General features: G+C 50.8%; 2 protein-coding genes across 7 annotated transcripts in view; one reads left to right on the top strand and one right to left on the bottom strand.

The window, feature by feature from the left end:
• Positions 1-58: 58 nt before the first annotated feature.
• On the top strand, positions 59-21,186 carry LOC122387264 (guanine nucleotide-binding protein subunit gamma-1-like). Of its 3 annotated transcripts, none has more exons than XM_043377328.1 (5): positions 59-116; positions 16,916-16,946; positions 19,182-19,280; positions 20,359-20,465; positions 20,834-21,186. In XM_043377328.1, exons 2-4 carry the CDS (start codon positions 16,920-16,922, stop codon positions 20,458-20,460), a joined length of 228 nt encoding a protein of 75 aa, XP_043233263.1. In that variant the 5' UTR covers positions 59-116; positions 16,916-16,919; the 3' UTR covers positions 20,461-20,465; positions 20,834-21,186. The 3 variants fall into 3 exon arrangements, 2 of the variants coding, with proteins under 2 accessions (XP_043233263.1, XP_043233264.1); XM_043377329.1 differs by having other exon boundaries at positions 86-116; positions 20,886-21,186; XR_006257536.1 differs by lacking the exons at positions 59-116; positions 16,916-16,946 and adding an exon at positions 13,811-13,922.
• A 298-nt stretch (positions 21,187-21,484) lies between these two features.
• LOC122387263 (trafficking protein particle complex subunit 13-like) overlaps positions 21,485-27,507 on the bottom strand; it is a 31,861-nt gene continuing 25,838 nt past the window's right edge. For 3 of the 4 annotated variants that reach the window (XM_043377325.1, XM_043377327.1, XM_043377326.1), the window contains exons 5-9: positions 27,376-27,493; positions 23,689-23,785; positions 23,184-23,416; positions 22,610-22,710; positions 21,485-22,157 (exon numbers count right to left, since the gene is read on the bottom strand). In XM_043377325.1, coding sequence (XP_043233260.1) covers positions 21,881-22,157; positions 22,610-22,710; positions 23,184-23,416; positions 23,689-23,785; positions 27,376-27,493 — 826 coding nt within the window. In that variant the 3' untranslated portion in view covers positions 21,485-21,880. Of the gene's footprint in view, positions 22,158-22,609; positions 22,711-23,183; positions 23,417-23,688; positions 23,786-25,754; positions 25,776-27,375; positions 27,494-27,507 lie in introns of all 4 variants that reach the window. The other variant, XM_043377324.1, reaches the window with a different exon arrangement.

The raw sequence follows: 27,507 nt of genomic DNA, 5'->3' as shown, positions 1-27,507 counted from the left end.
CGACGCGGGTCGATGGCGGGGCGCCGCGTCGCGCCCGTCGACTCGGAGCAGCCATCGATTGTGGGACGCGGGCGAGGACGGCCGACTCGCAACGGCTGGGTATCGTCCACGGCGGGGTAAGTCTGATTCAACCACATGTTGGCGGAGTTAAACGCGGAAGCATGTGGCGCCTTATGCAAAAAGTGCCTGTGCTGTGTCTACTGTCTTTCGGTCGAGGATCTGGCGTAACCTTGCACAAGCAGTCAAATTGTGAACCGAACCTGCCATCCTGCTGTGCGCAGCGACGAGCGAACAACAACGGACAAGGGTGTTTCTACCAGACATGTGCATGAATCCGAGAAAATGGATCTGGGGTCTGATCTCAAGGATCCTGATCTCGGATCCGACGGGATCATAGATCCAGCTCTGTAATTTATCGAGAGATCCGTAGGGATCACAGATCCGAGTCTCATTTTTTGCTTGAGATCCAGTGAGATCAAAGATCCTCACTTATTTTTTGTCAACACATACATCCCCAAAAACACTTGTTTCAGCTCACAAACGTTCTGTTTTAGCGATTTTATGTGATCGCACGTCATAATCCATAGTTTTGTGGCACATATTAGCATAGGAACCCTTTAAAACATGGTTTCAAATGTTGTGCATGGTGGGATCCACTCAGATCATAGATCCGTGTTCTTAATTTATCGTCAGATCATATGAGATCATACATCCGAGGTGAATTTTTATCATACATCCGAGATGTAGATCCGAGATGAATTTTTAGCGCCGGATCCGGTGGGATCATAGATCCCAATCTGTATGTACTTTACTTCGAGATCCACTGAGATCATTGATCCATCACTCGGATCCATGCACATGTCTGGTTTCTACCACCCCACATAAAATGATGATCTGGTTAGATGGGTCTTCGTTTGACATTATATCGTAAGCACTGCAATTTGGAGTCGAGGCCACTTGAAAACGTAAAACACGACCACGGAAAATGCTTATTGGTTATGTCCGTCAGCATCCGATTTTCTACTCATATTTTCAAGCCGGACTCAGACTAGATCCGGGGCTCTACGGTTGGACTTAAAGGGACCCTCCCACCTTCAAAAAGTTAATGAATTGGCATGAAAGTGATGTCGCTCGGTTCAGAAAGAGCAAAAACGAATATCTACCAAATTTCATCGAAAAATATTCACCGGTTTTCAAGAAATTATACTTTTACTTTTGTTTACTTTTTGGGATCTCCGCTGTTCCTAGCGACTTTATTTGAAAGTGCGGCATTTGTTGCGCGCAAAGCAGCATATACCACCGCGTGCTACAAAACGTTTTAGTCAAACATTTAACGGACGTTCGAAAGCCTGATGACGTCATCAGATTCCCGTAATGGTTAAGAGATAGGGACCACGCTGGTCCCACCCTGCAAGTAAAGGGAAGAAATTTCTTGAACACCATAAAGCTGCGGGGGTTGCGACCAGGATAAATGGTGGTTTCTGAGCCTGGCCGCAAACTTGGCTATCTCAACTCAAAACTAATGTTAAGGTGGGAGGGTCCCTTTAATGCTTTCGAACCTCTTGGTTTTCTACATACGGGCCGGCCGAGGGGGGGGAGTTGGTATTCTCGGCGTTTCGCCCCTAATGGAGCTAGAGTTTCACGTAAAAAAAAATTGCCAAAAATGTGCCAAAAATGACAACGCTATCAGCTATAGGTATATGACCCTTAGCCCTCGCCGGCACAGGGGGGGGGGGTTGATGCAACCCCTCCCCTAAGGTTTTTCGCGAATAACTCGCGTAAAAAGCGGCCGATCGCGACGAACTTTCAGTACTCTCGCATTGATCAATTTTAGGCCTATCCTGAAAATTTCATGACCCTGACCCTTTGAGGACCTTTGACCTGTGAGTCCAGGGGCCCGGGAACGATTTTCAAGTTGGGGGGCGAGCCTAAAATACCTGACATGATGCATATGAAACAGTGGCGTAGCTAGGGGTCTAAGCGGACACGTAGTCCCCCCACCCCCCATCGGGTTCAAAGGGACCCTCGGGTCCGAGGGGCCATGCGGCGCCATTTGACCGCTGAATGTTAACGGTGGCCATAGTTCTACTCAGAAGGGCCCCATGGGGCTCGTTAGAGCACCTAATGGGCCCTAAATAGCCACACTAAGATCTCTATAAGGGCCTCACGCCGGCTTCTGAAGGCCTCTTGCGGCTTTTCAGAGCACCTCGGTGGTCTCCAAAGGTCCGTTGTTGGCCTCTGAGAGTTCTTACCGGCCTATGAGGGGCCAGTTCTAGGGGCATTTCTCGCCTGTGATGGTCCCACACTTATTTTTCTGAGGGCCCCATAACGGCAACTGTGGGGCCCTCATCGGCGCCTATGATTGCCCACACCGGTGTCTCTGAGGGCTTCACACCCACAATTCTGAGTGCTTACACCAGTGCCTATTAAAATTAAGGGCCCTATATCGGCGGCTCTGAGGACCCAACCACCACCTGCGCATCTAAAGACCACCCACTGGTGACTTTTGAGGGTCCCACACCGGTGAGTCTGAGGGCCCCACCGGCGTGTGACAGTACCATGCCGGTCCCTAAGGACCCCACAGGACTTCTTCTGCCGGCCTAAGGACCCCTTGCCGGTCAATGAGACCCCCTGCCGGCTTGTAGAGAGTTCGCGTCAGCAGCTCTAAAGGCCCCGTACCCGTCTGTAACGGCTCCACACCAGCGTCTATGAGGGCCCACAGCAACGGCCTGTAAGGACCCTCATCGGCGCCTCTGAGAGAATCACACTAGCACCTCTGAGCGCCCACACCGGCACCTGCATGACGGCCCCACACCGGTGCCTATAAAGGCCCTTACCGGCGGCTCTGAGGGCCCCACGCCGGTGGTTCTGAGGGTGCTACCGATAACCGAAGGCACCACATAAGCCCTTAGTGTCGCTGAGCTTTAATCCCATACCGGCCCTCAATGTATCCCATACATCCCATCCCATACCGAGGGCGCCACGTCAGTGCACTCATTGCCCCACACCCCTCCCTCACACCCGGAGTGGGTAAACTGTGTTATACCTAGAGCAACGATTTTACCACCGTTGTACGTTATGCATTTCTCAAAGTTGACTCAAAATGATCCAGTATAAAACTGGCCTGCCAAGCTTATGGCCAAGGTCAGGCCCAAATCAAAGCGGGATGACAATAGCAGATGTTGTCAAATCGATACTGTATCAGCAGAAACCATTCAGATGGCAAGGAAAATGCCGTGTGTTGATGTTTAGATATATACCTAAAGGAAACAAGAAGGAAAGAAGTCCGCCGTCCGGAAAAGGGAGGAAAGACCTTTTCTCGCTGCCTCAATGTTGAGGGGGCGCTGCCCCCTCGACTCCCAAGTTCGGGGGCAAGCGCCCCCGCTGCCCCCCTGTTCCCGGGTCTATGCCTATGACCTCTTTTCCGAGACCATGTTTAGCCGGAATCGCGATTCGGCGTATGTCGGCTCGCATTAGCCACGCGTTTGCAAGCTTTTCGGGGTTTCAATCGTTCTCAAACATGTGATTTGATGTTGCTCCCATGCATTAGGGTGGGTGTCAAGGTCACCTGAAGGTCAGGTCAGGTCATTGACCTTTGGTGACCTCGGTTCACTTTTTCGAGTTTTACATGTTTCAAGGCTAGTTTTTGGAGCTGAATTCGAATTTAGCAACAATTTGAACATTTACGAAGCAGTTTTGGTGCCTTCAAACATGTAACGAAGCTGTCAGAGGCGAATGACAGGTACTACGAATACCCGTCACGACCCCTACCGGTTGACCTGACCTGACCTGACCCGACCTGGTGTAAACGCTTCACGACATCATCTGTGATCAAAACTAACACGATATTCGTGATCAACTGATCAGCACCCCGGAAAACCCCTTAGCAGCCACACTTTACGACTTTCTAACAGGTCCCGATATTCCCGATTTTGGGTCATTGACCTGACCTGGAAGGTCAACCGATGACCTAGGACCTTAAAATGGGGTACCTATCATTGGCTTCCTCTCGCGACGGGCAACACGCTCGTTTTTTTCCGCGAAGCTCTAGCTCCATCAGGGGCCAAACGCGAGGGGGGGTCGTACCCCCCCCCCCCCTTGTGCCGTCGAAGGACTCAAAATGGCCTGTGCCGGCGAGGGTTAGAGACTTGACCTCTGTGACTTGACCTGATACCTATCATTCACCTCATTTAAATACTTATTAGGTAATTAACGCCCTATCTATCGATGCCTTTTGATAAAATGTCTTAGACTCGATGTTGTAGGCAAGATTCTTACAGGTTATAGGAACGCATTCCTTAGAAGGTCCTGTAAACGGTGGAAAGTGCGAGCTTTGGCCTGATCGGCCTGATCTGTGACGTCCTCAGTTGCACCTAGGTCAATAAAATTTGGTCACCTAGTAGTTCCTTGGTGGGGCTTTCACCTTTCGAATGCCGTTTGAATATTTAGAAAATCGGTCGGTAACTTTCCGAGACGTTAGGGGCCCAAAACACTCATCCGCCCTCAACGGGTGTCGGGGTCCGGCAATAGCCCAACGGAGCGCAGGTTTACCATCCGAGGGCCCCCGGTTTCCTGGGCCGCCTAGGGGGCCCCTGGCAGCCGAGGCCTGGTCGCCTGGGGGCCTCTGGTCGCATAGGGGCCCCCAGGGCCTCCTCTAACATGTTAACTGGGGGGCCGCGGCCCCCCAGTGATGCCACTGCCCCCCCCCCAGTGGAGCTGAAATCGCGTCACTGGGGGGGCCACGCAGTTAAGCAAATCACGTACATAGAAAAACGAGGAAATTTCACCATAATGTAAGACACCTCAGTCTTCAGATACAGCCTCCGGTCTTACTGCATGTCTCTGTATTCCTGTGTTCTCAGCTTGACCGAACACACAACACACAACCAGCCGCGCCTCCGGCCGCGCTCCACACACACACCCTCTGCCCAGCGCTCTGCTCTGCTCTGCTCGCGCGCCGACGCGCGACCGCTTCCCGCCACAGCCGGGAACACGATTTAGCCGTGCATCCTTCACGGCTCTCGGCCACTAAATAATATTCAGAGCTGGGCGCGTTCCTCGATTTTCGGTAGTGCGTTAGCGTTCCTGCGTTCCTCCGGCCGCGGTTAGTGCGTTCCTGGAATAGCGTTCCTCAATTTTTTTTTTCGTTCGGTGCGTTAGCGTTCCTGCGTTCCTGCGTTCCTGCGTTCCTCCCTCAAAAATACCGCCGAACCACGCGGCGCGGGCCCAACCAAACACGGGGCGAATCGATCACAGAATACCCAGAATGGCGACGTGGGGCCGAAAAGCAACTCGACATCTCTTTTCCGAATCGAATATCTGAAATACGTTTTACCAATATCATCCGTAGGGTTTTCAACAAAAATACGACCTGCCTAAAAACAATAAGTTAAAAGATGTATCTTAGTAAAAGTTATCATATTTACTTTGCACATTTAATGCCTGAAACTGAATCGAATAGTAAACATCACCACTAAAAATCTTTACACATTTAATGCCTGAAACCGAATCGAATAGTAAACATCACCACTAAATCTAAGCAAGCCTTCCTCGATTCGACCGACAAGTGGCGCCTCTACCGGCAAACACACGTACTCGAGATTCAAACATTTGACACAGAGGTCATTGGCAGCAATATAATTTTTCGGGTGGTTCCGCAAGAACGCAGGAACGCTTCAAAAAATTTTGGGTGGTGCGTTCCTCTTACTTGCGTTCCTTTGAAAAACTTTGCGTTCCTGCGTTCTTGCGTTCCTAAAAAGGGCGGTGCGTACGTACGGAAGAACGCAGGAACGCACTAAAGGAACGCACTTGCCCAGCTCTGATAATATTATACCTACTTACACTCCTCCCCTCCTATTGAACAATATGCCAACGACAGTCACAACAAACGCTTAATCAAAAGACCAGTGAGCAGGGTCGAACCGTTTCGGGGGGCGTACTTCACGCCCGAAACGGGTGACAGTTCGCGGCCGCTGATCCACATCCCGCGGCGGCTCGGCATCGAACGGCGGCGGCGGGGACGGCGGCGGAACATGTGGTACCTCCGGCCGGTGCGGCACAGCGTCATGGAGCGGTACAGGGTCAGGTGGCGGCACACAGTCAGGTCGCATCTCGGGCAGACGCGGCATCGGCACGTGCGGCAAAACAACAGGCTGCGGTACATAGCGGCCAGCTGTGACACCTTGGGGCGGAAATACAATTGGCGCCCCACCCATACCAGGCACACTATGGGGCCGGGCAATGGGCGTTCCCGGCACATCTCGCCAGAGAGACAACCCATGCGCTCTTGTCGCGGTCCTGTGCCCCTCACTCACAGCCGGCGGGCGCTCCACTGTGTTGTCCGGCTTCAAGCGGTTGTGGTGCACCACCAGACTGCGCCGCTTTCCCTCCTCGCGCACTCGATAGTTCACTGGTCCACATTGTTCTATGATCTCAGCCGCACGCCAAGGCCTCACAAACTTATGATATTCACCGCGCTTCGGTACATTGCGAAACAAGAACACTTTGTCACCCGGGCGATACGACCACTCGTTCACTCTGCGCTCATACAAAGCTTTGTTGCGGTCATGGGACAGCTGATCGCGCTTAACCACATCCTTAAAAGTAAGTCGGAGTGTCTCTCTCAAATCGTCTATGTACTGGGGGAAGGTTGGGGCCCGATCCACAACCGGCCGATCACCCAGCGAGGCTTCCGCCGGCAGGCGGGGCTCTCGCCCAAACATCAAGGCGAACGGAGAGTATCCCGTGCTGTCGTGCACCTGACTCCGGTAGGCGAGCATGAGCATCGGAAGATGCTTATCCCACTCCGTGTGCTGCTCAACAAACTTAGCCAGCATGTTCAAAATGGTGCGATTGGCTCGCTCAGTCATCCCGTTGCCCATAGGGTGATAACTGGATGTCTGAGACTGCTGAATGCCGAGCAGTTCGCTCACAGCTTTCATCACCGCACCGACAAAGTTCCGACCTTGGTCCGAGTGCACACGTTTCATGACGCCAAAACGAGAAATAAACTCATTTACAAGAACATTCGCAATCGTAGTAGCCTTTTCATCCGCGAGGGGATACGCTTCAACCCAGCGTGTGAAGTGATCAGTGATCACTAGCAGGTGTTTGTAGCCTCGAGCGGTTTCCGGCAGGTTGGTCACAAGGTCCATGGACACCAGCTCCATCGGCTCGGACGCAGACAACTGCCCCATACTCGCACATGGGCGGGGAGTCGGAGAGTTTCGCGAGGCACAGCGGCGGCACTGTTCGCAAAACTCAGTCACCGTACGCTCCAGGAGCGGCCACCAAAACCTGAGTCGCGCGACTTTCGCCAGCTTTGAAGCGTTGAAGTGCCCACCCGACGGACCATCATGAAACGACCCCAGCACCACAGGCACGAGCTGGGGTGGGACTACCAGCTGCAGCTGGTCGTGCCCCCTCGGCCCAGCCCGGAACACTCTGTACAGAACATTATCAATCAAACGCAGACGTGACCACTGCCTCCAGTACGGCAGAGCGCCCTTTGACACGGAGGACTGGGAGGGCCGCTGTGTGCTCCCAGCAAGCTGCCTCTTCACCTCCGCCATGGCGGGGTCTGAGTTCTGCGCCGAACACATGAAATCAGAAGGCCACATGGACTGAACGTGGCGAGCTGCGACGGGAGGCGACTGAAAATCCATTGTGTCTGTCTGTGTAGACACCTCCTGCGTGGGGTCCGGCCTCCGACTGAGCGCATCCGGAGCCTCATGTAGCCTACCTGGCCGATGAACAATCTCAAACTGAAACTCGCCCAAAATCTCCAGCCACCGCGCCAGAAGCCCGTCAGGGTTTCTGAAATTCACAAGCCACTGCAGAGCGGCATGGTCTGTGCGGAGCGTGAACTTACGACCCAAAAGGTAATGTCGGAACTGCTGCACAAACGTCACAGCTGCGAGTAGCTCCTTTTTAGTGACTGAATATTGCCGCTGGGATTTAGACAGGCTTTTACTGTCAAATGCCACTGCCCGCTCACCTTGTCCATCCCTCTGCAGCAGAACCGCGCCCATCTTTGACCCTGAACAATCCACGTCTAGTACGAATTCGCTCGCTCCCGGGGAAAAGTCAGGGTATTTCAGAACCGGAGCCGTGCACAGCGCCGCCTTTAGCGAGTCAAAAGCCATCTGAGCCTTCGCATCCCAATGGAAGTCTACGTCTTTCCTGGTGAGGTGATGCAGCGGAGCCGCGATAGCAGCAAAATCTTTGATGTACCGTTTAAAGTACGTTGCCAATCCCAAGAACTGTGACAATGCCTTCTCATTCATAGGCACCGGCCAATCCTTTACTTTGTCTACCTTTTCTGGATCGGGACTGACCCCATTAGACGACACCACGTGACCCAGGTAAGTGATCTCTGATTGAAAGAATTTGCACTTTGAGAGGTTGAGAGTCAAATTCGCAGCCGACAGACGACGGAACACCTCAAGACGTGAAAGATGCGTGTCAAAATCGCCAGAGAAAACCAAAATGTCATCAAAGTAGCTCACTGCATCAGTGGGAGCCAAATCACCCAATACAAGACTCAACAGTCTGGCGAACGAACTCGGGGCACCACTGAGGCCATATGGGCACGTTGTGTATTGCCAAAGCCCAAACGGCAACGTGATGGACGTTTTGGATCGATCCTCCTTTCGGATGCTCATCTGGTTGTACCCGCTTTTTAGATCGAGCACCGAAAACAAAGAGTTACCTCCCAGACTGTCAAGTAGGACATCAACCCTTGGGATTGGAAAGGCTGGCACCTGGCACACGCGGTTAAGTTTTCGAAAATCCCCACAAATTCGCACAGAACCGTCTCTTTTCTTCACCAGGACTACCGGTGATGACCAAGTGCCATCAGACGGCTCCAGCACCCCCTGATCTACCATATCCTGCACGCGCTGCTTTACTTCTGTCTCCAGGTGTGGGGGAATTCGTCTGGGAGCTGATCGCACCGGCTTGGCAGTGCCCGTGTCGATTACGTGCTCAACTAGTGAGCCGTGACCAAGCTGGTCTGAGAACAACGAGGGGTACCGGCGCAACAGAGCAAAGAACTTTTCCCGCTGCTGACTCGTTAGCGACACATCAGACAGATCGACCAAATCCTCCAAGGAACCCGCGCCAGAGCTGGGACCATTTGACACCCCATTGTCTGCATCATTCAGCTTGACCGAACACACAACACACAACCAGCCGCGCCTCCGGCCGCGCTCCACACACACACCCTCTGCCCAGCGCTCTGCTCTGCTCTGCTCGCGCGCCGACGCGCGACCGCTTCCCGCCACAGCCGGGAACACGATTTAGCCGTGCATCCTTCACGGCTCTCGGCCACTAAATAATATTATACCTACTTACAATAAGCTTACCAAACAAACAATCCAGACTATCTCCTGGATCACAACGTTACTAATTTTAGTTTCCTTATATCGTTAGTTTCTTATCTACAGGTTTTTTTACAGATCCGCCTAGGATGAGCCGCGGAATGAGGTCAGACATGGCAGATTTTACAATCGAACGCCGACTCAATCGACCCCCCGAACGGGGCATCACTTTGAGAAGGAAACAGGCCGAACGGTCGCCCTCTTTAGTCTCAATCAGTCAAGCGCTTACGGTTTAACACGGAGAAGTATTGTTTTTTCGGGAGACGGGTTTATTCTTGAAGATAAATTTTTCTACGGTCAAATAAGAGTGCGGCTGAGCTTTATAGCACGATATAAAAGTTTTTTCCCCAGTGTTTGGGACTAGCAGCGATAAGCCCTCTCACTTATTGAGGGGTATGATATACCCCACCCCTAGGTTTTTTTGCGAACAACTCGCGTAAAAAGCGGCCCAGCTGGCAAAAGTTTTAGTAGGTATTCTCGTCCTCACTTCAATTATACACATTTTCCTGAAATTGTAATTACCCTGTTCCCTGACCCTCATTCTCATTGACCTGTGGCCTGTTTCTTGAGTCATTTTCAGGCAAGTAGCTTTTTAGGATGGTGAGCTGTTTTCAGGCAGGTAGCTGTTTTGCAACGTTTGGGAAATCGATACCTAAGCCCTCACACTTTCTGCGGTCAGTTAGATTCCTTACGCACTGCTGTGCCGTTTAGTACTTTTTAATAAAGGTATTTTGTTTCATTTTCGGAAAGCCGGAAATTTCGGACGCTGCGCGGGGGATATTTACCCCAAATGTCACCCTGCCTGTGACGGTCTGGATCCACCGGTATAGGGTCAGGCGGCCTACTATTTCTTTATTTTTATTTTCAAAATAAAAATAAAAATCATGGCATCAGGGCTGTGACGAAAAATAAGTGGCCTAAATCCGATGAGAAAACCGGATTTGGGGGTACCCTAGGTTTGGCTTCTGAGCCTCTGGCCCCCCAGTGAAAATTCCTTAGAGGAGGCCCTGGGGGCCCCTGATCGCCTGGGGCCCCTAGTCGCCAAGGGGGCCCCTGGTAGCGGGGCCTGGTCGCATGGGGCCCCTGGTTGCCTGGGGCCCCTGGTCGCCTGGGCGGCCTGGAGGCCCCCGGGTGACCTAAGGGCCCCTTCGGAAGCAGGTGGCCCCCTCCTGGGCGAAATCCTGGGTACGTGCCTGCTTCGAATACTTATAAATTTTTAAGATTGGCTGTATGGACTATGGGCCCTTTATAAGCCTACTGTTTACATGGCCGTCGGTGGGATAGAGCCCGTCTTCAAGTAAGGAAGGACGCAGCAGGGGCGGATCCAGCCGATCCGTTTGGGGAGGGCAAGAGTTTCCGACCTATCCGACGACCCCTATCCACCCCGCACTGGGAGGAATGCAAGATAAATTTGGAATGGGGATGCAAAATTTTCTCAAGGGGCCCCACTGAAGGTTTTGGGCCCCTTTACTTTTTCAAGCTGCCAATCATCGATTTATGAAAACCAAAAGTTAACCCGCGCACCGACGGGGGTCTGCGCCAACTTAGTACCGACGGGGGGGGGCGGATGACCGCCCCCCCCTGAGATCTCGAGAACGAAGCAAGATAGCGACAAGCGGTAAACGGCATCGGATACGCACGGTCAAGATCTACAATTTTTACTAAGGTCATTTTCAGGTCAGGTCAAAGATGACGTCACAGGGGTCAAAAAAGTCAAAATGGCGGCGCTAAATATGGAGAGAGTTTTTCTCGAATAACTTTCGAATTAGTCAAGATAGGAACAAACTAAGGGCATCATCGTGATCCTCTCGTCAATCCGCATCGAATGATATACATGTTGACCTCGAAAGGTCAAGGTCAAAGGTTGACCTCAGGTCACGTGACCTCGAGGTCATCATGTATATCATTCGATGCGTCTTGACGAGCTGAACACAATGAGACCATCCACGCGTCTGTATCTTGTTCCTGTACGGAGTTATTGGCCAAAAACCTTTGGTGACCTTTGATGACGTCACATGACCTCACAGCTGCCCAACAGCAAAACAGACCTCAAGGTAGTGAAGGTTGATCGTATATGAAGTCATGTATGGTATATGGGGCCATTCCTACCCGTTTTAGTGGTAAAAACAGGGAGTTGATTTTTCCCCCATTGACTTATAATGGGGAGGTCGCGAAATTGACCTGACCTTAGGTCACCGATATCAAAATTTCGAGATATACAAATTGTAGCTACTAATGACCTAATAACATCCTGCGACTTTCAAAGGCCTCCGACATCTACTGTAGCTCTGGCACGGTGACAAAGTTGCAAAAAAGTGACTTGAGGTTGGGTCATTCAAAGTGACCTGGTGACCTGACCTTGAAAGGTAGGAGGTTCAAACTTGCACACCATGTGTAAAATTGATAAGGGAATAGTCATACTAAATTTCGCGGCGCTACGCGCCGCGGTTTTCCCGCTATTCGCGAAAAACCTCAGGGGGGGGGCGGATATCCGCCCCCCCCCCGTCGGTGCGCGGGTTAAGGAAACAATCCATACAGGAAGTTATCCAAAATGTTTGCATATTTCAGTGAACCTCACAAAATCACAGCATACCTAAATAAGTGAAATGCGACAAGTTTTTTTTTACTGGGTGATTTTTCTTATGCTAACCACCACCCGCAAGCCTCAAACCACTTTTCTGGATCCGCAGTGGACCTTTGAGAGCCCTACGGGTCCGCTCTTACTTACAAGCCGTAATCGCCACGCCATATGTGGAAGGCTTTTGGTGTCAATACATGCATACATACATACATACATACATCATACATACATACATACATACATACATACAAGACCGTCAAAAACCTCTGGAAACTGAATGACTCAATGGAGGCTCCTCCAGAGACCTTCACGACTTCTCAGATTGAATGAGCCCCGACCAGGGTCGGTTCCTCAGAAGGTGCTGAAGGGTTTCAGAAAGCAGCGTAGGCTCGAGTCTTGAAAGTTCTTCATAGGGTTCTTCATAGGCCACCGTGGGCCCTTGGAGCCTTCGTTACAGGACTCTCAGAGGTCAGCATGACCCCTGCAGTCTGCCTGCATTGAGGCCCGATCAGAGGCCGTCGTGGGGCCCTCAGATGCCAGCGTGGGCATTTGAAGCTTGCGTTGGGTCCTAGAGGTCGTCGTGAGGGCCCTCAGGGACCGTCCGTCTCGGGCGGAATCAGTGTGGAAGTCGTTGTGAGGGCCCTTAGAAGCCTTCAAGAGGACCATCAGAGGTCGTCATGAAGATCCTTGGCCATCATGACGGTTTTCATAGGCCCTGGGCCCTCAGATATCTTTGCAAGGCCCTCAGAGGCTGTGGTAAGGCCATCAGAGTCCATCGTTAGGGCCATCAAGAGACCGTCACAGGTTCCTCAGATGCCAGCATAGCTCCTGCAGCCTGGTTGTGTTGGGGCCCTCAGAGGCCGTCGTGGGTCATCTAAAGCCCATGGGCACTCAGACCTGAGATGGGTCTAGGACCGTGTCACGAGGGCCCTCAGAGACCGACGTGGGGGCCCTCAGAGGCAGCGTAACCCCTGGAGTCTCCGTGGGGTCCTCAGATGCCGTCATGGGGCACCAAACGCGGTTCGGGACACTCCTAGCCGGTGAGGGCCCCAAAGACCAGCATAGGGCGCTCCTGACCAACAACTGGACGTCTGATGATCGGTGATCCCACATGATCGTTCGTTTCCCGATCACTGGTCTTTGGGAGAAAATGTATTTGGTGGTGTGACAGGCCTCTTATACGGCTTTTGGGGGGTGCAAAAAGCTATGTTTGCACTCCAATGTTTTTCCATGGGTCTGGAGCTGAAACCCCTGCACCCTCTATCCGCGGATTTCCGCTGCCCTTGAGCACCGAGATGACCAAGCGACTTTACAACGCCACACTATCTACATGCAATCAGTTCAGGGAGTTTGATCTATTTACAGCATTCTGGCATAAGTCATCAGCAGCGAACGTCCAGCTCCTTCCTTCGGAATGGCCGTCACCGAAAGTCCTGCTTTACGTCCAGATAGCCCTCGACGCCATATTCAATTTTATCATCTCTACATGCTTTGGGAGGGGCAAAAGGACAGTCTTGCCCACATGATTTAGCTTTGGGGAGGGCAAATGCCCATTTTGCCCTCCCCTGAATCCGCCACTGGGAAGCAGGGATCCGATGGTTTTGGGTTGACTTGGCCCGATTGGTCTACTTAGAGGAAAGCAATGGCAAAAAACGCTTTCATGGTGGCTTATCCTCTCCTGTTGAATGGCCCGTGAAATGTTGAAAATGGCCTTACAGTTGCCGGGTATGTTCTCGTTTGTTAGCCTTATGGCTGTCTGTTTTTTTAGACGCCCGCCGAAATCGCTGTATTTTAATCAAAAGTTCGCTTGTAATTATTGAAACCTTGCGCCCTGTTAAATAGGACGAAATTGGCGCAGTTCGTCGATACCCTGGTTCGTCGCATCGCTTTGGCTTGTTTACTGAAGGAAATAAAAAAAAAACTCAATTCGGTCAATTGAGAAAAAGGAGGGGCCGTCAAAGGTAGGAATGTTTTTTGATAAATTCCATGTAATTTCTCCTCAGTCACATGTGTGTATTTGATCACCAGTGCCGATGCTCCAAGGTCTTTTGCTGGAGGAAGTTTGTTTTGGGTCAGGGCGTGGTCAAAGATGGATTATGGAATGATGGATTACCTATTTTGATGTGTGGGTGATGGGATATAGGAGGACTTTGAATGTTTATTGTTGGATGGAAGCAGTTTTGAATGCCAAAATGCTTAATTTTGTCAAGCAACATCACACCCTCATTCTTTGCTGTGTAATGGGGGCTGCGGCATTGTCGTATTGTACATCAGCGCACTGCCTGTTTTCTTATTTCAGTTTGGGAAACTACGAGGTGAAGATCCAAAAATCGATTGGTCAATAAATGGACTTTTGATGACCATGTATGGGCATAAATGCAGCTCCCGCTACTAAGGGTGAAAAACGGTATAACAAGCCGGTTCTTGCGGTATCACGTCCACTTATTGGAGAGAAAAAAGTTCCATTTTCCACTAGGAATTATGAGATGATGTTTTTCGTACTCCAGCATAGATGGGTAGCCATACGGCTTCCACGGTTGACAGTGATGACATCAGTCATCTTTTGCAAGCTCGTTAAAGATTTGGGCTGTACGGGGATGGGATTTGAACCCCGGGCCTTTGGATTAGCGCTCCAATGCTCTACCAATCCAATGAGAATGATCCACTAGGAATTAGCGTGATTTGATTAAATTTGGCGAATTGATTTGAAAATGGCGATAGGAAAACGGCGTTTAGTATGAGCAATATGAAAACAGCTCTTATCCCACCTCTCACCTCAGTTGGGCAAACTAGACTTTTGGAATTAAAATATGGAGGCATCAATAATTTGATTCTGGTGGGAGGAGCCATGACCAAATATGGGCATGGAATCAATTTTTTGATTCATTTGGGTACACTTTTGACTTCAAATGTACTGTTACGGTTGAAAAAAAGGCCCATGACGGTGAGATTTTTCTTTAAAAAGGTAGAAAAATGTGGTAGGTTTGCAAAAAGTGTTACCTCAAAGCTAAGAAATTGTCCCTTTGGCCTTGTGAATGGGAAAAAGACAGAGCCACTGTCCATCACGTAAAAGCTGTTATGAGGAAATCACGCTGTATGTTATTTTTGTACCATGAATCACATACTAAACAATCAGTATTTGTGTAAAATGGCAAAATGAAATTTTTAAACCCCTAATTAGCATTGTTGTAGTGATTTTATATTATTTATATGGTTTTTACCTGTTGCTTCAGTTTTTGTATTCTTGACATTTAAAGATTGTGAATTGTTATCAAATGTAGTGAAGGTAAAGTACAACAATGCTATAGGTATCTGTTGTGGTGCTGAGGATACCACTAAATGAGAATAATAGCAAGATAAATGCTGTATTCTTCTAAGTCATTGTTGCCTATCTGTTAACGTTACCTGTGAATCAAAATAATGATTAGCCAGCTGATGGGGAATCAATATTATGATTATCTGTTTAAAGTGAATCAATTCCTTGATTGCCTTTCACTACCTATAGAATTCATATTGTTATGATAGGAGCAATATTATTTTGCTTAGGAGATAGTTCCAGCATTTCTGTTCAAGATCAGGCATGCTCCTTCTTGAAACACTCTCTTATTTTTATGTGATTGGTAAGTTAGAAATGGTCTGCATTTATGCCCAAATATGGTCATAAGGAATCAATCTTTTGATGCCTCCATATTTTGATTCCAAAGGTCTAGTTTGCCCAACTGACCTCAAAATGCTGAGGTACTTTCCATGAAAGCAGGCTAGTTTGTTCTGTTGTTTCTCAAAACCTTTATAAGCCCCTCTAGCCATGACCTTCCCCATGAAAATGCTGTTTTCATTGCTTTTTTCAGCTTCCTTTGGACTTCATTCCTTCCTCAGCTTTCCTCAGCTTCCCTTAGCTCAACTTTTGCCTTACTTATGTTATATGTATTCCCCCTGAAATACTGTTTCATACCACACTACTGGCAGCTAAAAGTGGCTATGAGCACTTTTGGTGTCCAAGGAATCATCAACAAATTTCAAAGCAAGCAATGCAGTTTGTTGAGGCTTCCATTGACACTTAACAAATTAGTAACCACTAGAAGAATGCTGTGAAATGGCTCAAGAGGCTGGACCTTTAACAAATTCCCCAAGTTAAAATTCTTCCCTTTTTTGATAGGGGAGACCCGGGAGGTATTGGCCAGTTTTGTGAAAAGGCAATTTTCTTCCAGTGGGCAGTGGCTGGGCCTGGTTTTCCCCTCTGTAGTTCTGTACACGTGGAATAGCCTTTCGCCTGTAAAGTGTGCTTGGTATTGGGCATTTGGAATCCACTATTTTGTCTCAAGATAACTTATAATAATTCATGCGTTTTTTCGACCTTAGAAATGTTCTCTCAGAAATGTTCTTGAGGTCTGTAAACAGTACTCAATACTCATCCAAGCTCCTCCCCATTTATTTCTTCCATAGGAGTGACAAAAACAGATACATTGCATTGTCTATCGGTGAAGTTTGGTATGTCACATTTGCCATTAAACATTGCTACCCCTCCCCCCCCCACACACACACACATTATATCCCCACTCATACCATAGCCAAGAGCAGGCTGTGTATGCATTATTGTATGTCCAAGGACTTAAACTGGAGCACTGATCACTGAAAAGTGAAAGGTGTGCCAATGTGTAGCTGTACCACTTACCAGTGTGGGGTGTCAGCTATTGCATGATCTTCTCATATTGATGGAATACTTGACAATAGTGTCATAATGTTGTATTTGTGTGCTTTTGTCTTGTGGTTATTCATGTAATTGATTGTTATCTACTGTTAGCTTTATGTGTTTCTTTCTCACTGTTGTATCCCCTGCAAGCAAGAGAGGTAGTTACTGTTGTGACTTACCCTTTTATGTGCATACATGTGTCACTTTACAACAGCTTCACTATCTTTCTGTCTATCATGTGTTGATGTTATAGGACTATTCCAGGATCATGGCTGTAGTACTCCCAAGTATGCAGGTAAACAGTTTGCCGAAATGCACCATATCGCCACAAGCATGGCTGAATGGGCATGGTCGCACTGCCTCCCTCTCTCTCTCGTAAAAGCACCTAAGGAACGTTCAGCGTATTTCATCGAACACAAGTCAATAGTCACATATTGCAAGATCAGGCGAATGACACCGCTTTTCCCACCAATTATTACGCGATGCTGATGCGCGACATTAAGGCATTTGTCAACCAGTAATAGGTACAGAAAATGCTTTGTCTGGCGTCTCCGGTCTTCAGCCGTGTTGTATCATTATATCTGCTTTTAGTGACACTAGTATAGCACACAATGCACACGGCGCTGGATTTTTATTTCCCGTGTGATTTGTGCCAGTGGTGGTCGGTGGGACGGATGTGGTCGCCGCGCCTCCGAGCACAGTTACACCAGCCGAGCTGCGGCTTTCTTGGCCACTTTGCTCGGCACCCACGCCTCCCCACGCACGGTGCGCCGCTGCCGGGACGAAGTGCGCACACCGCCACAGCCGGGACACTCTTCACAGCCACCTTGGGGACCTGGACGGGTCGCCGGGACAAAGAGGCACCGGTGTGGGCCCACCTGCGTGTGTTGGTGTGTTGCACAGGCAGCGTCCCTCAGGTTCTGACGGCGAATGGTGGTGGCCAACGCCTCGCCGCTGACACCGTTCCTGGTCCTAGGTAGTATCGGTGGATTCAGTTGTTTAACGAAGCTCAGTTTTCTGTTTTATGTCTGAATTCAACAACGGAGGGCTGATCTTCCCTTGAAACTACTAATCATGAGTAGCTTAACCCGCGCCCTGCTGGGGGGGTGTTTGAACACCCCCCCCCCCTTGTGGTTTTTCGCGAATATCTCAAAAACGGCGGCGCGGAGCGCCGCCGTTTTTGGTACACCTTATCATACATCAATTCTACACATGTTGTGAAAATTTCAGACCAAGGTCATTCAAGGTCAGGTCACCAGGTCACTTGAAGTGACCTCACCTCATAAAAACTTTCAATGTCTGTCATAGCTACACCGAGTGACCGATCGCGTTGAAACTTTCAGCGATTGCTAAGAGCAATAGCATGTACAAAATGTATATCTCAGAATTTTGATATCGATGACCTAAGGTCAGGTCAATTTTGCGACCTCCCCATTATAAGTCAATGGGAGAAAATTGAAATGCGCCTCTTTTGGATGAAAGACATTATAAACACTCCCAAACACCGAATTACAAGTGGTTTAGACACACTGAACTTGAAAATGGTGTCCGTGACCCTTGTTTATGCCCTGAGGTCATCTTAGGTCACGAATGGTATCTAACAGTTTTTCGCAAATAACTTTTGATAGAGGCATGCTAGAGCGATGAAAACGCCTTAGATGTGTTCAGCTCGACGATACGGATCGACTGATATGCAACATGACCCTGTCCGGTCAGGTCATGACCTTGACCTGAGGTCAAATTTTCAAGTTGACCTTTCAAGGTCAAGTCATAGTTCATTCGATGCGTCTTGACGAGAGGAACACGATGCCGGTAAAAGTAAGCTCGTACAAGGCTTGGGTCAAAAGTTATTGCAGAAAAACTGTTGTCGAAAAAATCGGCTATTTTTGCAGTTTTTGCCCCCTGCAGGCAAAACCGTTGACGTTAGGTCAAATCTGAGAGAATTACTCAGATAGGGCGTTAATAGGGCTATCGAATGCGCTTTTCCGCGGCGCTGTAGCTCTATTGGTTCCCGAGTTATGCGTTGGCTTCTTGGAAATTTTCGACATTCGACCTGGAAATCGGCGAAATTTTGCCTTCAATGACCTCTGGTGACCTGACCTTTGACCTGACCAAAAAATTGACCGAAGTGATTTCGTCATTATTTTTTACGCTCTTTCGAACGCCGCCTTCCGCGTATCGCTACGTGGCTCAGGAGCCGAGTTACAAGGGGGGGTGTTCAAACACCCCCCCCCCCAGCAGGGCGTGGAAATCCAGGACCCCCAGCAGGGCGCGGGTTAATCGACAAAGTTCTCTCTCATCACTGAAATTATGTTAACAAATTTCGTTTAAAGACGTGCGATGTCCCAACATCACTGCCCAAATTGCAAAGGCGATTAATCATGTCCCTTCAAAAAAGTGTTCGTTTTCGCCGTGTGTAGGTGTGAGTGTCCGGGAAAGTTACGGCTCTGAGCATTGGTAGCTGCCGGGAACCGGATGCATTGTGCGTTGCCCGTCTGTCCGTGTCGCTTATCGTCCTGTTTGGTGGCAGATGTCGAACGTACAGCAGCAGCGTATCCTGGTGGACCAGCTACGCCGCGAGGCCAACATTCGGCGCATCAACGTCTCCATCGCCGTGGAGGACATCAAGGTCTGTACGGCGCCAGCCGCTCGGGCCGAACGGCGCCGCCGGGCGCAAATCCCCCGCGGCCCGTGATGCCGTTGGTCTGGGAGATGCCTTCCTTTCCGCCTCGCGCTAGCATTAGATAAGAGTCATAAGACAATGACTATATCGTTGAGAGCTGCTGCGAGGAGCATGATAAATGTAGGAAGTATCATTAGAATATATGACCTTCTCCTCGGAAAATGACCAAATGAGTGAAAATGATTATTTATTGATGAATTGATGATATTTCGGTCACAGACCTTCATCTAAATCGAATTCGTTAAATCGTACAAGGCAAAAGTAGTGAGTGAAATGCGCAACAATTATCGACTGCCTGTAGAAAGTGAAAATTCAAAATTCGTTTGTCTCGTGGTCGTCATGCAGGGCTAACATCACACTTCGAGGTTCGCATCGCTTTAATCGTATAAACGTATCAAATCGTATACAACAATATCGAACAACAAAACATCAACAAAACATCTGATCATACACCCTATGCACTTAAAAAGCATGCACATTAAAAAGCAAAAATATAGCTACACCCTAAAAGGTACTTACACATGAGCAGAAGTTCGGTACAACCAGATTGGCAAAAGCATATTCATCTAAATACATGCTTGCTGGCATCATCAATTCATCAATAAATAATCATTTTCACTCATTTGGTCATTTTCCGAGGAGGTCATATATTCTAATGATACTTCCTACAAGACAATGACTATTTGGCTTGAAATTGGACTTGTTTCATGCTATGAACAAATAATTGTCAAGCTCGAAACTTGTTTGGAACGATTCCGTTTGAAGTGCATCTGCAAAGCTAAGTTAATTGTTTATTGTTATCGCCTCCTGCTAGAATGCTTTTTCAGTCTAGATCAAAGGTACATAAGCTCGTCGCTTCGTAACTTCATTTGAGGTTGCCAAATTATTGTTTATGCAGAAGAATGCCATCTTCCATCAGAAATGCGACTTAAGGAACTGTTAATTAGTCGGTGATTGGCTGACGCCGTCGAAAAGTTGGTGATAAACTGGGCATTCTTCAACCCCGACGTCGGTCTGTTTTCAGAAATACATCACCGACCACGAGCAGGATGACTACCTACTGGTGGGCTTCTCGTCTCAGAAGGCCAACCCCTTCCGCGAAAAGTCGTCATGCAGTGTGCTTTAACAAAGGTATCTATCTCTACCTGCCTACCGAGTGTAATTCAACCCGAACAGGCCAATTGGAAATGTAGGATGTCAATTTCTATTCCATCGCGATTTGTTTTGACTGCTGTTTCCTCGGCTTTATTGATACTTTGATCGTTGTCAAAAAGACACGGGAAAACCAGCTGACGCTAATTATGTAACTTTGACTGGTGAATTTTGGTTGCAGCTGGTTGTCGAATATCACTTTTTGCTTACTATCAGACGAATTTGTTATTTGTTGACGAAATGCATTGTCTCTAAATGCAGCATCGGCCGAAGAACCCTTTCCATGTTTTGCCCGTTGTGATTTTCATGGATCCGTAACTAATTGGATACTGCTGTTCTGTTTCCAGGTATTACTTTCTACTGATTTTCGCGCCTATTGGCGCTTTCATTGTGGCACAGCCGACTGCCGCGCGCTATGCTTCGCTTCTCCAGGAGCCGGGCCGGCGGGGGAGGCCGACTGGCCGGCCACCCACTGCTGGCCGTCCCGCCGCGCGCCCGTGTCTCCTCTCTGTACGTGTTGGTGTCCGCCGGACGTCGGAGCGCCCCGCACGCTTTTGTCGTGTCAACGCCGGCGCTGAACTGTTTTAGGACGTGATTGACTCTGCCCACCGGCACAAAAACGATCGTTGACGAATAAACCGAAAACTGTAGACGTGTAACGATGATGATGGTGTTATTGGTCAACACGAATTACAAACCAGCCAGAGCCTTTGTCGGTAGCAGAGGAATAATTGGATACCTTTCTGTAAACCGTGGTAATTGAATGGGAAACTTTCAGTACGACAATTTAAACAGCACCAAATGCCGGTTTAGCATTCAAAACATGTAATTATTTAAAGCCCAAGGAACGATTTTTCATCGGATTCGAACGATGGCAGATCGTTGAAAACCGACATCCACGCCTCTTCCCCCACAAGGAATGCTGGGTTCAAAAGGTCAATGATTCGCTAGTTGGACTGGAATGAGCTAATGCTGATGGGATACGCAAACGCTGACAATCACAGAGCATATAGGGAATGTATTCATCTTCCATCAACATATATAGATATTGGATATAGATCTTTGACCACCGATCCGGGCAGCACGCTCCCCCTTAGCAGACCACGGTCTGCAGCTGCCAGGGCACTCTCCCTCAGCAGACTAAGGCTGCCGCCCCCCCCCCCCCCCAGCAAACTCCGGTCTCCGGCTGCCAGAGCACGCTCCCTCAGCAGGCCGCGGTCTCCGGCTGCCGGACACGCTCCCTCAGCAGGCCGCGGTCCCCGGCTGCCGGGCACGCTCCCTCAGCAGGCGGCGGTCTCCGGCTGCCGGACACGCTCCCTCAGCAGGCCGCGGTCCCCGGCTGCCGGGCACGCTCCCTCAGCAGGCGGCGGTCTCCGGCTGCCGGACACGCTCCCTCAGCAGGCCGCGGTCTCCGGTTGCCGCTCGGCCGGCGCCGGAGCCGCCACAAACACCTGTGCCAGGTTTTCGTAGTCGTAGGGCCGGTTGAGCGCGGCGTCCAGCAGCCGCACACCGGTGACCGGCTGCAGACCGAGCCGGCGCGCCGTGAGCGTGAGAGGTACGGTGGCGCTGGCGCCGGCCGCCAGCCGACCCAGCGGCCGGCCGCTGACCCCGCGCCATACCAGACCGGCCGACGGAGTCTCCAGACGCAGCGCCAGTGCCAGCGTGCGGTCACTGCCGGCGGAGACACTGTCAGTCGCGGCCGCCAGTGCAGTCGATCACTATCGGCAAACACACGGTCACTACCGGCGGACATCGGTCGCGGTCAGACGTGCCGGGCCGATCGGCGGACTGGCGGTCGGGTACTGCCGGGCGCAGTCACGGCCGCCCTGGTCTGACACACCGACACACCGACCGCTAACGACCCAGCCGAGGACCACCGATCGTCTCTCAAATTCATGTCAAATCAATCATCGTGACGTGGTATGATGGATCGGCTATTAAGCACGCAAGCATCGTACTTTTAACCTGAGACCTGGGCAAATTGTCCTGCTGCTCAGAAAATGCCGATCACATTCACCATTCCACAGTGCACGAGTCGCAGTGTTTCCTATTTCGCTACACAACATACTCTCCTCTGGCAGCGATACGGCAATCAGTGGGAAGGTAGTGCGCCGCTGACTGACCTGGCGTTGTGCACGCGGCACGTGAACGTGAACGTCTGGTCGAGAGCTACCACACTGGGGATGTCCTCAATGGTGAGCCGCAGGTCCCCGTAGGTCGGCGCCTGGAACACAGCACGACTGTAGTGGGCACTGGGCAGCGGTCTCCATCACAGTTCACGTCTGACACGCATCTGCAGTCTTCAGCTGCAGCTGAACTAAACACACTAATTATTGCAGGGTTTGTAACTGGAATTTTTCTCGGCATAAGAGCGACGAGATTCGTCACTGCTACCCACTAAATGCAGCTAACGGACGGCGTCCAACCACAGTGGCTTCGTCTCAAACACGCTCGACATCGTGGCATTCCCGTAAGGGTAACTATGTGACCTGACTAATGGAGAGAACCTCGGTCCATGACTCCTCATGGCTCATTCAAACTTTGTTCCTGCACATTACAACTGTCAACGCATCCCCTCATTCAAAGCTAAAAACTCTCCCTTCTCTCTCATATCAGCCACTGCAAGGCGCAAGCATCCCCGCCGCTCCCCGCAGAGGAGGCATATCATCCCCGCCGCTCCCCGCAGAGGAGGCGTACCATGCGCTGCAGCTGACTCGTCTGCAGCCGGCCGCGCTCGCCCAGGTTGGTGCGCCACGTGATGTCCAGTTTGCCCATGTTGGTGACGCCCTTGAGCTGTTTGGCGGAGGCGAGCCGCAGCTCGGGCCGCGGCCGCAGACAGAACAGGTACTGCCGGCTGTCCTGGGGTCCCAGCCAGCCGCTGGCGCCGAACACAGAGCCGTCCCCCTCCGCGCTCGTGTTCAGGTCCACAGCTGCCGGTGCAACGATAGAAATAGATAAACGGACAGACAATCAGTTACTTGAAAACTTACTTCTTAAAAAGAAATAAGTACGCATGTAAAAAAGAGTAAAACGGCAAAATTGGGATAGGGGATAGGGCAAAAAGTTATACTGATTACATAACCGCATGGAAAAACAACACATTCGAAGTGAATTTGGTTCTCACGCCATTACTTTTCTCACTTTTAGACTGAATTCGTTCCACAGTGCCAAGAAAGTGATCCTACTGTCGGCGGCATCTCACCGTCAAAGAGCGGCGACGGCTCCAGAGTGACTGTCTCCATACAGATGGCGGATGGCGTGACGTTCTGAATCTGCGCCTCCAGACACACCTCGTCCGACTGGAAAAGACAGCCGCGGCTCAGTCTCACTAGTAGGAACGGACAGCCGCGACTCAGTCACAACAGATGGAACGGACAGCCGCGGCTCAGTCACACTAGTAGGAACGGACAGCCGCAGCTCAGTCACACCAGATGGAACGGACAGCCGCGGCTCAGTCACACTAGTAGGAACGGACAGCCGCGGCTCAGTCACGCCAGATGGAACGGACAGCCGCGGCTCAGTCACACTAGTAGGAACGGACAGCCGCGGCTCAGTCACACTAGTAGGAACGGACAGCCGCGGCTCAGTCACACCAGATGAACGGACAGCCGCGGCTCAGTCACACCAGATGGAACGGACAGCCGCGGCTCAGTCACACCAGATGGAACGGACAGCCGCGGCTCAGTCACACCAGATGAACGGACAGCCGCGGCTCAGTCACACCAGATGGAACGGACAGCCGGCGGCTCAGTCACACCAGATGGAACGGACAGCCGCGGCTCAGTCACACCTGATGGAACGGACAGCCGCGGCTCAGTCACACCAGATGGAACGGACAGCCGCGGCTCAGTCACACTAGTAGGAACGGACAGCCGCGGCTCAGTCACACCAGATGGAACGGACAGCCGCGGCTCAGTCACACCAGATGGAACGGACAGCCGCGGCTCAGTCACACCAGATGGAACGGACAGCCGCGGCTCAGTCACACCAGATGGAACGGACAGCCGCGGCTCAGTCACACCAGATGGAACGGACAGCCGCGACTCAGTCACACCAGATGGAACGGACAGCCGCGGCTCAGTCACACCAGATGAACGGACAGCCGCGGCTCAGTCACACCAGATGGAACGGACAGCCGCGACTCAGTCCCACCAGATGGAACGGACAGCCGCGGCTCAGTCCCACCAGATGGAACGGACAGCCGCGGCTCAGTCACACCAGATGGAACGGACAGCCGCGGCTCAGTCACACCAGATGGAACGGACAGCCGCGGCTCAGTCACACCAGATGGAACGGACAGCCGCGGCTAAGTCACACCAGATGGAACGGACAGCCGCGGCTCAGTCACACCAGATGGAACGGACAGCCGCGGCTCAGTCACACTAGTAGGAACGGACAGCCGCGGCTCAGTCACACCAGATGGAACGGACAGCCGCGGCTCAGTCACGCCAGATGGAACGGACAGCCGCGGCTAAGTCACACCAGATGGAACGGACAGCCGCGGCTCAGTCACACCAGATGGAACGGACAGCCGCGGCTCAGTCACACCAGATGGAACGGACAGCCGCGGCTCAGTCACACTAGTAGGAACGGACAGCCGCGACTCAGTCACACTAGTAGGAACGGACAGCCGCGGCTCAGTCACACCAGATGGAACGGACAGCCGCGGCTCAGTCACACTAGTAGGAACGGACAGCCGCGGCTCAGTCACACCAGATGGAACGGACAGCCGCGGCTCAGTCACACTAGTAGGAACGGACAGCCGCGGCTCAGTCACACTAGTAGGAACGGACAGCCGCGGCTCAGTCACACTAGCACACCTCATCCGACTGGAACGAACAGCCGCGAGTTCAGTTACACCAACAGAGACACACTACGGTGGTCAGACACGTCTCAACCACACCACAGCATCAGCCCAGTCATACTGAGGCACATCAGCCGCGAGCGAAAGCGCAGCTGATTCTGCTGAAATACGGGCCATGGCTCTATCTCCCAGGAAAGCTCATATCAACTAGGGCCACGTAGTAACGTCTCGGAGGCCGAAATAACTATAATTATACCCAGCAATCGGTCCTATCCCGCTCATGCACCGCCAAGGTGTAGCAACTGATGCTGAAATAAGGCAGAAAAAGCAGTGCTCGCACCGTTTTGAATAGCCACACATACGACAATCGCATACTGGCACCCGAGCGTCCACGTTGGAGTACAGAAGCTAACATATCCATACCAAACGCCCCAGCAATGCAGTCAAACACGTGCATCACTTACAAAGACAGCGTTTTCATCATACTGAAAAAGAGATCAATGTGGTCAATCAGTGGCTTTTAAGGGAAAGCCAATGTACAGGGTAGAGCCTCCAAAGAGAGCAGCGTGATTTACAGTCGCACGGTTCCACCGGGCTCGGGCAGGACTGCCGCGGCGCCACCGCACTCACACCTACCGAGCGTGATAAAGTGGGCACATGGTCGAGGATTTCAGCACACCATTACGTGCTCGAGTGCCTTTTCTGCTGTCTGGGCACATGGTCGAGGATTTCAGCACACCATTACGTGCTCGAGTGCCTCTTCTGCTGTCTCAAGGCTTATTGCAACGATTCATGGGATTCTTATTAAGCGCACGAAACTAAAAAAAAAACGGGCTCATATTTCACCGCTTATATGCTAACCGCCTAACTTTGCCCTTCATAAGCATGCTGGCAATTTGAAATTACGCGCACCGCCACTGCTCCTATGATCCATATGGAGTCATGAACAGGTGCGCCCACCATGCGACCTAAATGATCGGGCGATCGAGCTCCGGTGGGGGGGGGGGGGGGGAGAGGGGTCCGTGCGCTTTCAGCTGGTCGGGAACGGACCCAGGTGCGTGCACGTGCGCACAGAGGAGGAGGGGCATGACTTAGATATGAGACAGGACATCGACATGTGCCGACTGAGGCAAATGACGACAATCAATGATGTCCCACTGCAGAGCTGAGACTAATGACATTTGTGATTCATGATCCAGTCGACGTAGGAACGCGTACCCACGCCTATTTTCGCTATTTTCGTGAGCTCGTTAGACCTACATTTCGTTACGATAAGAGGGAAAGGAAGGATTAATTTCAGTAGAACAATATGCATAGGAGGTAGAAAACCGCGGCTTAACCCTCGCTAGCACATGCCATTTTCCCATTCCAGAACGCACACAAGGGGGTGTAATGTGTATGTCTGTGTCTGTGTGTATACTGATGTGTGCACCGATTGGTTTGTGTGTCCCTATTACATGAGATCATGAACTGAGAAGCTTTTACCAAAAATGCAGTCAAAGAAAGTTCACGAAAAGTTAATTCAGCTTGCCAAAAACGCAATGTGTTTAAAGACCTAGGTTGACCTTGACATGGCGGCGGAACGGGGAGGGCACCGGGGCACCGTGCCCCCCTTTAATTTTGGCATTTTAACATTAGCCCTATGGGCGTTGCATGGAAAGAATGGGACCAAAAGTCGGCAGTGTCCCCCTTTGATTGAAGGTGTTCCGCCGCTACTGGACCTTGACCCTGACCCTGAGTCCTGACATCTGTACGTTGTCGAACAAGATGTTTCATGATAGGTGGGAGGTAAGACTGGCAAAAAAGTCGAAATCAAGGTGTCAGAAGCTCACAAGACCCATAGCCAACGCAAGATGTTGAGTATTGGTCATTTGGGTCATGACATGACCTGAAAAACAAGGTCATATCTCCGAAACCAAAAACCACAGGAACTTGAAACTTTCAGTGGACGCTGGGAAGGCATAGAAAAGCAGCTATACGAGAAATCAGGCTTGTAGCTTTAAAAATGCTTAATGCAGAGCAGAAAACTACCTGGCGAGGGGTGGCATCCCCCCCCCCATGTGCGGGCGAGGGTTAACAGCTCACCTCCCCGTTGTATAACTTTGTTTTGACGTCGAGGGGTTTGAGGACCTCGAACTTGAAGAACTTGCGGAAGAACATGTTGACGCCCGCCTCGGTGGTGTAGTTGATGGCGCACACGAGTCTGGGGACGGTTTT

The sequence above is a fragment of the Amphibalanus amphitrite genome, unplaced genomic scaffold (assembly GCF_019059575.1).
Source record: "Amphibalanus amphitrite isolate SeventyFive unplaced genomic scaffold, NRLGWU_Aamphi_draft 000279F_arrow, whole genome shotgun sequence".
NCBI lineage: Eukaryota > Metazoa > Arthropoda > Thecostraca > Balanomorpha > Balanidae > Amphibalanus > Amphibalanus amphitrite.
Note: the sequence above shows the minus strand (reverse complement) of the source record. Positions and strands in the feature narration are given on the sequence as shown.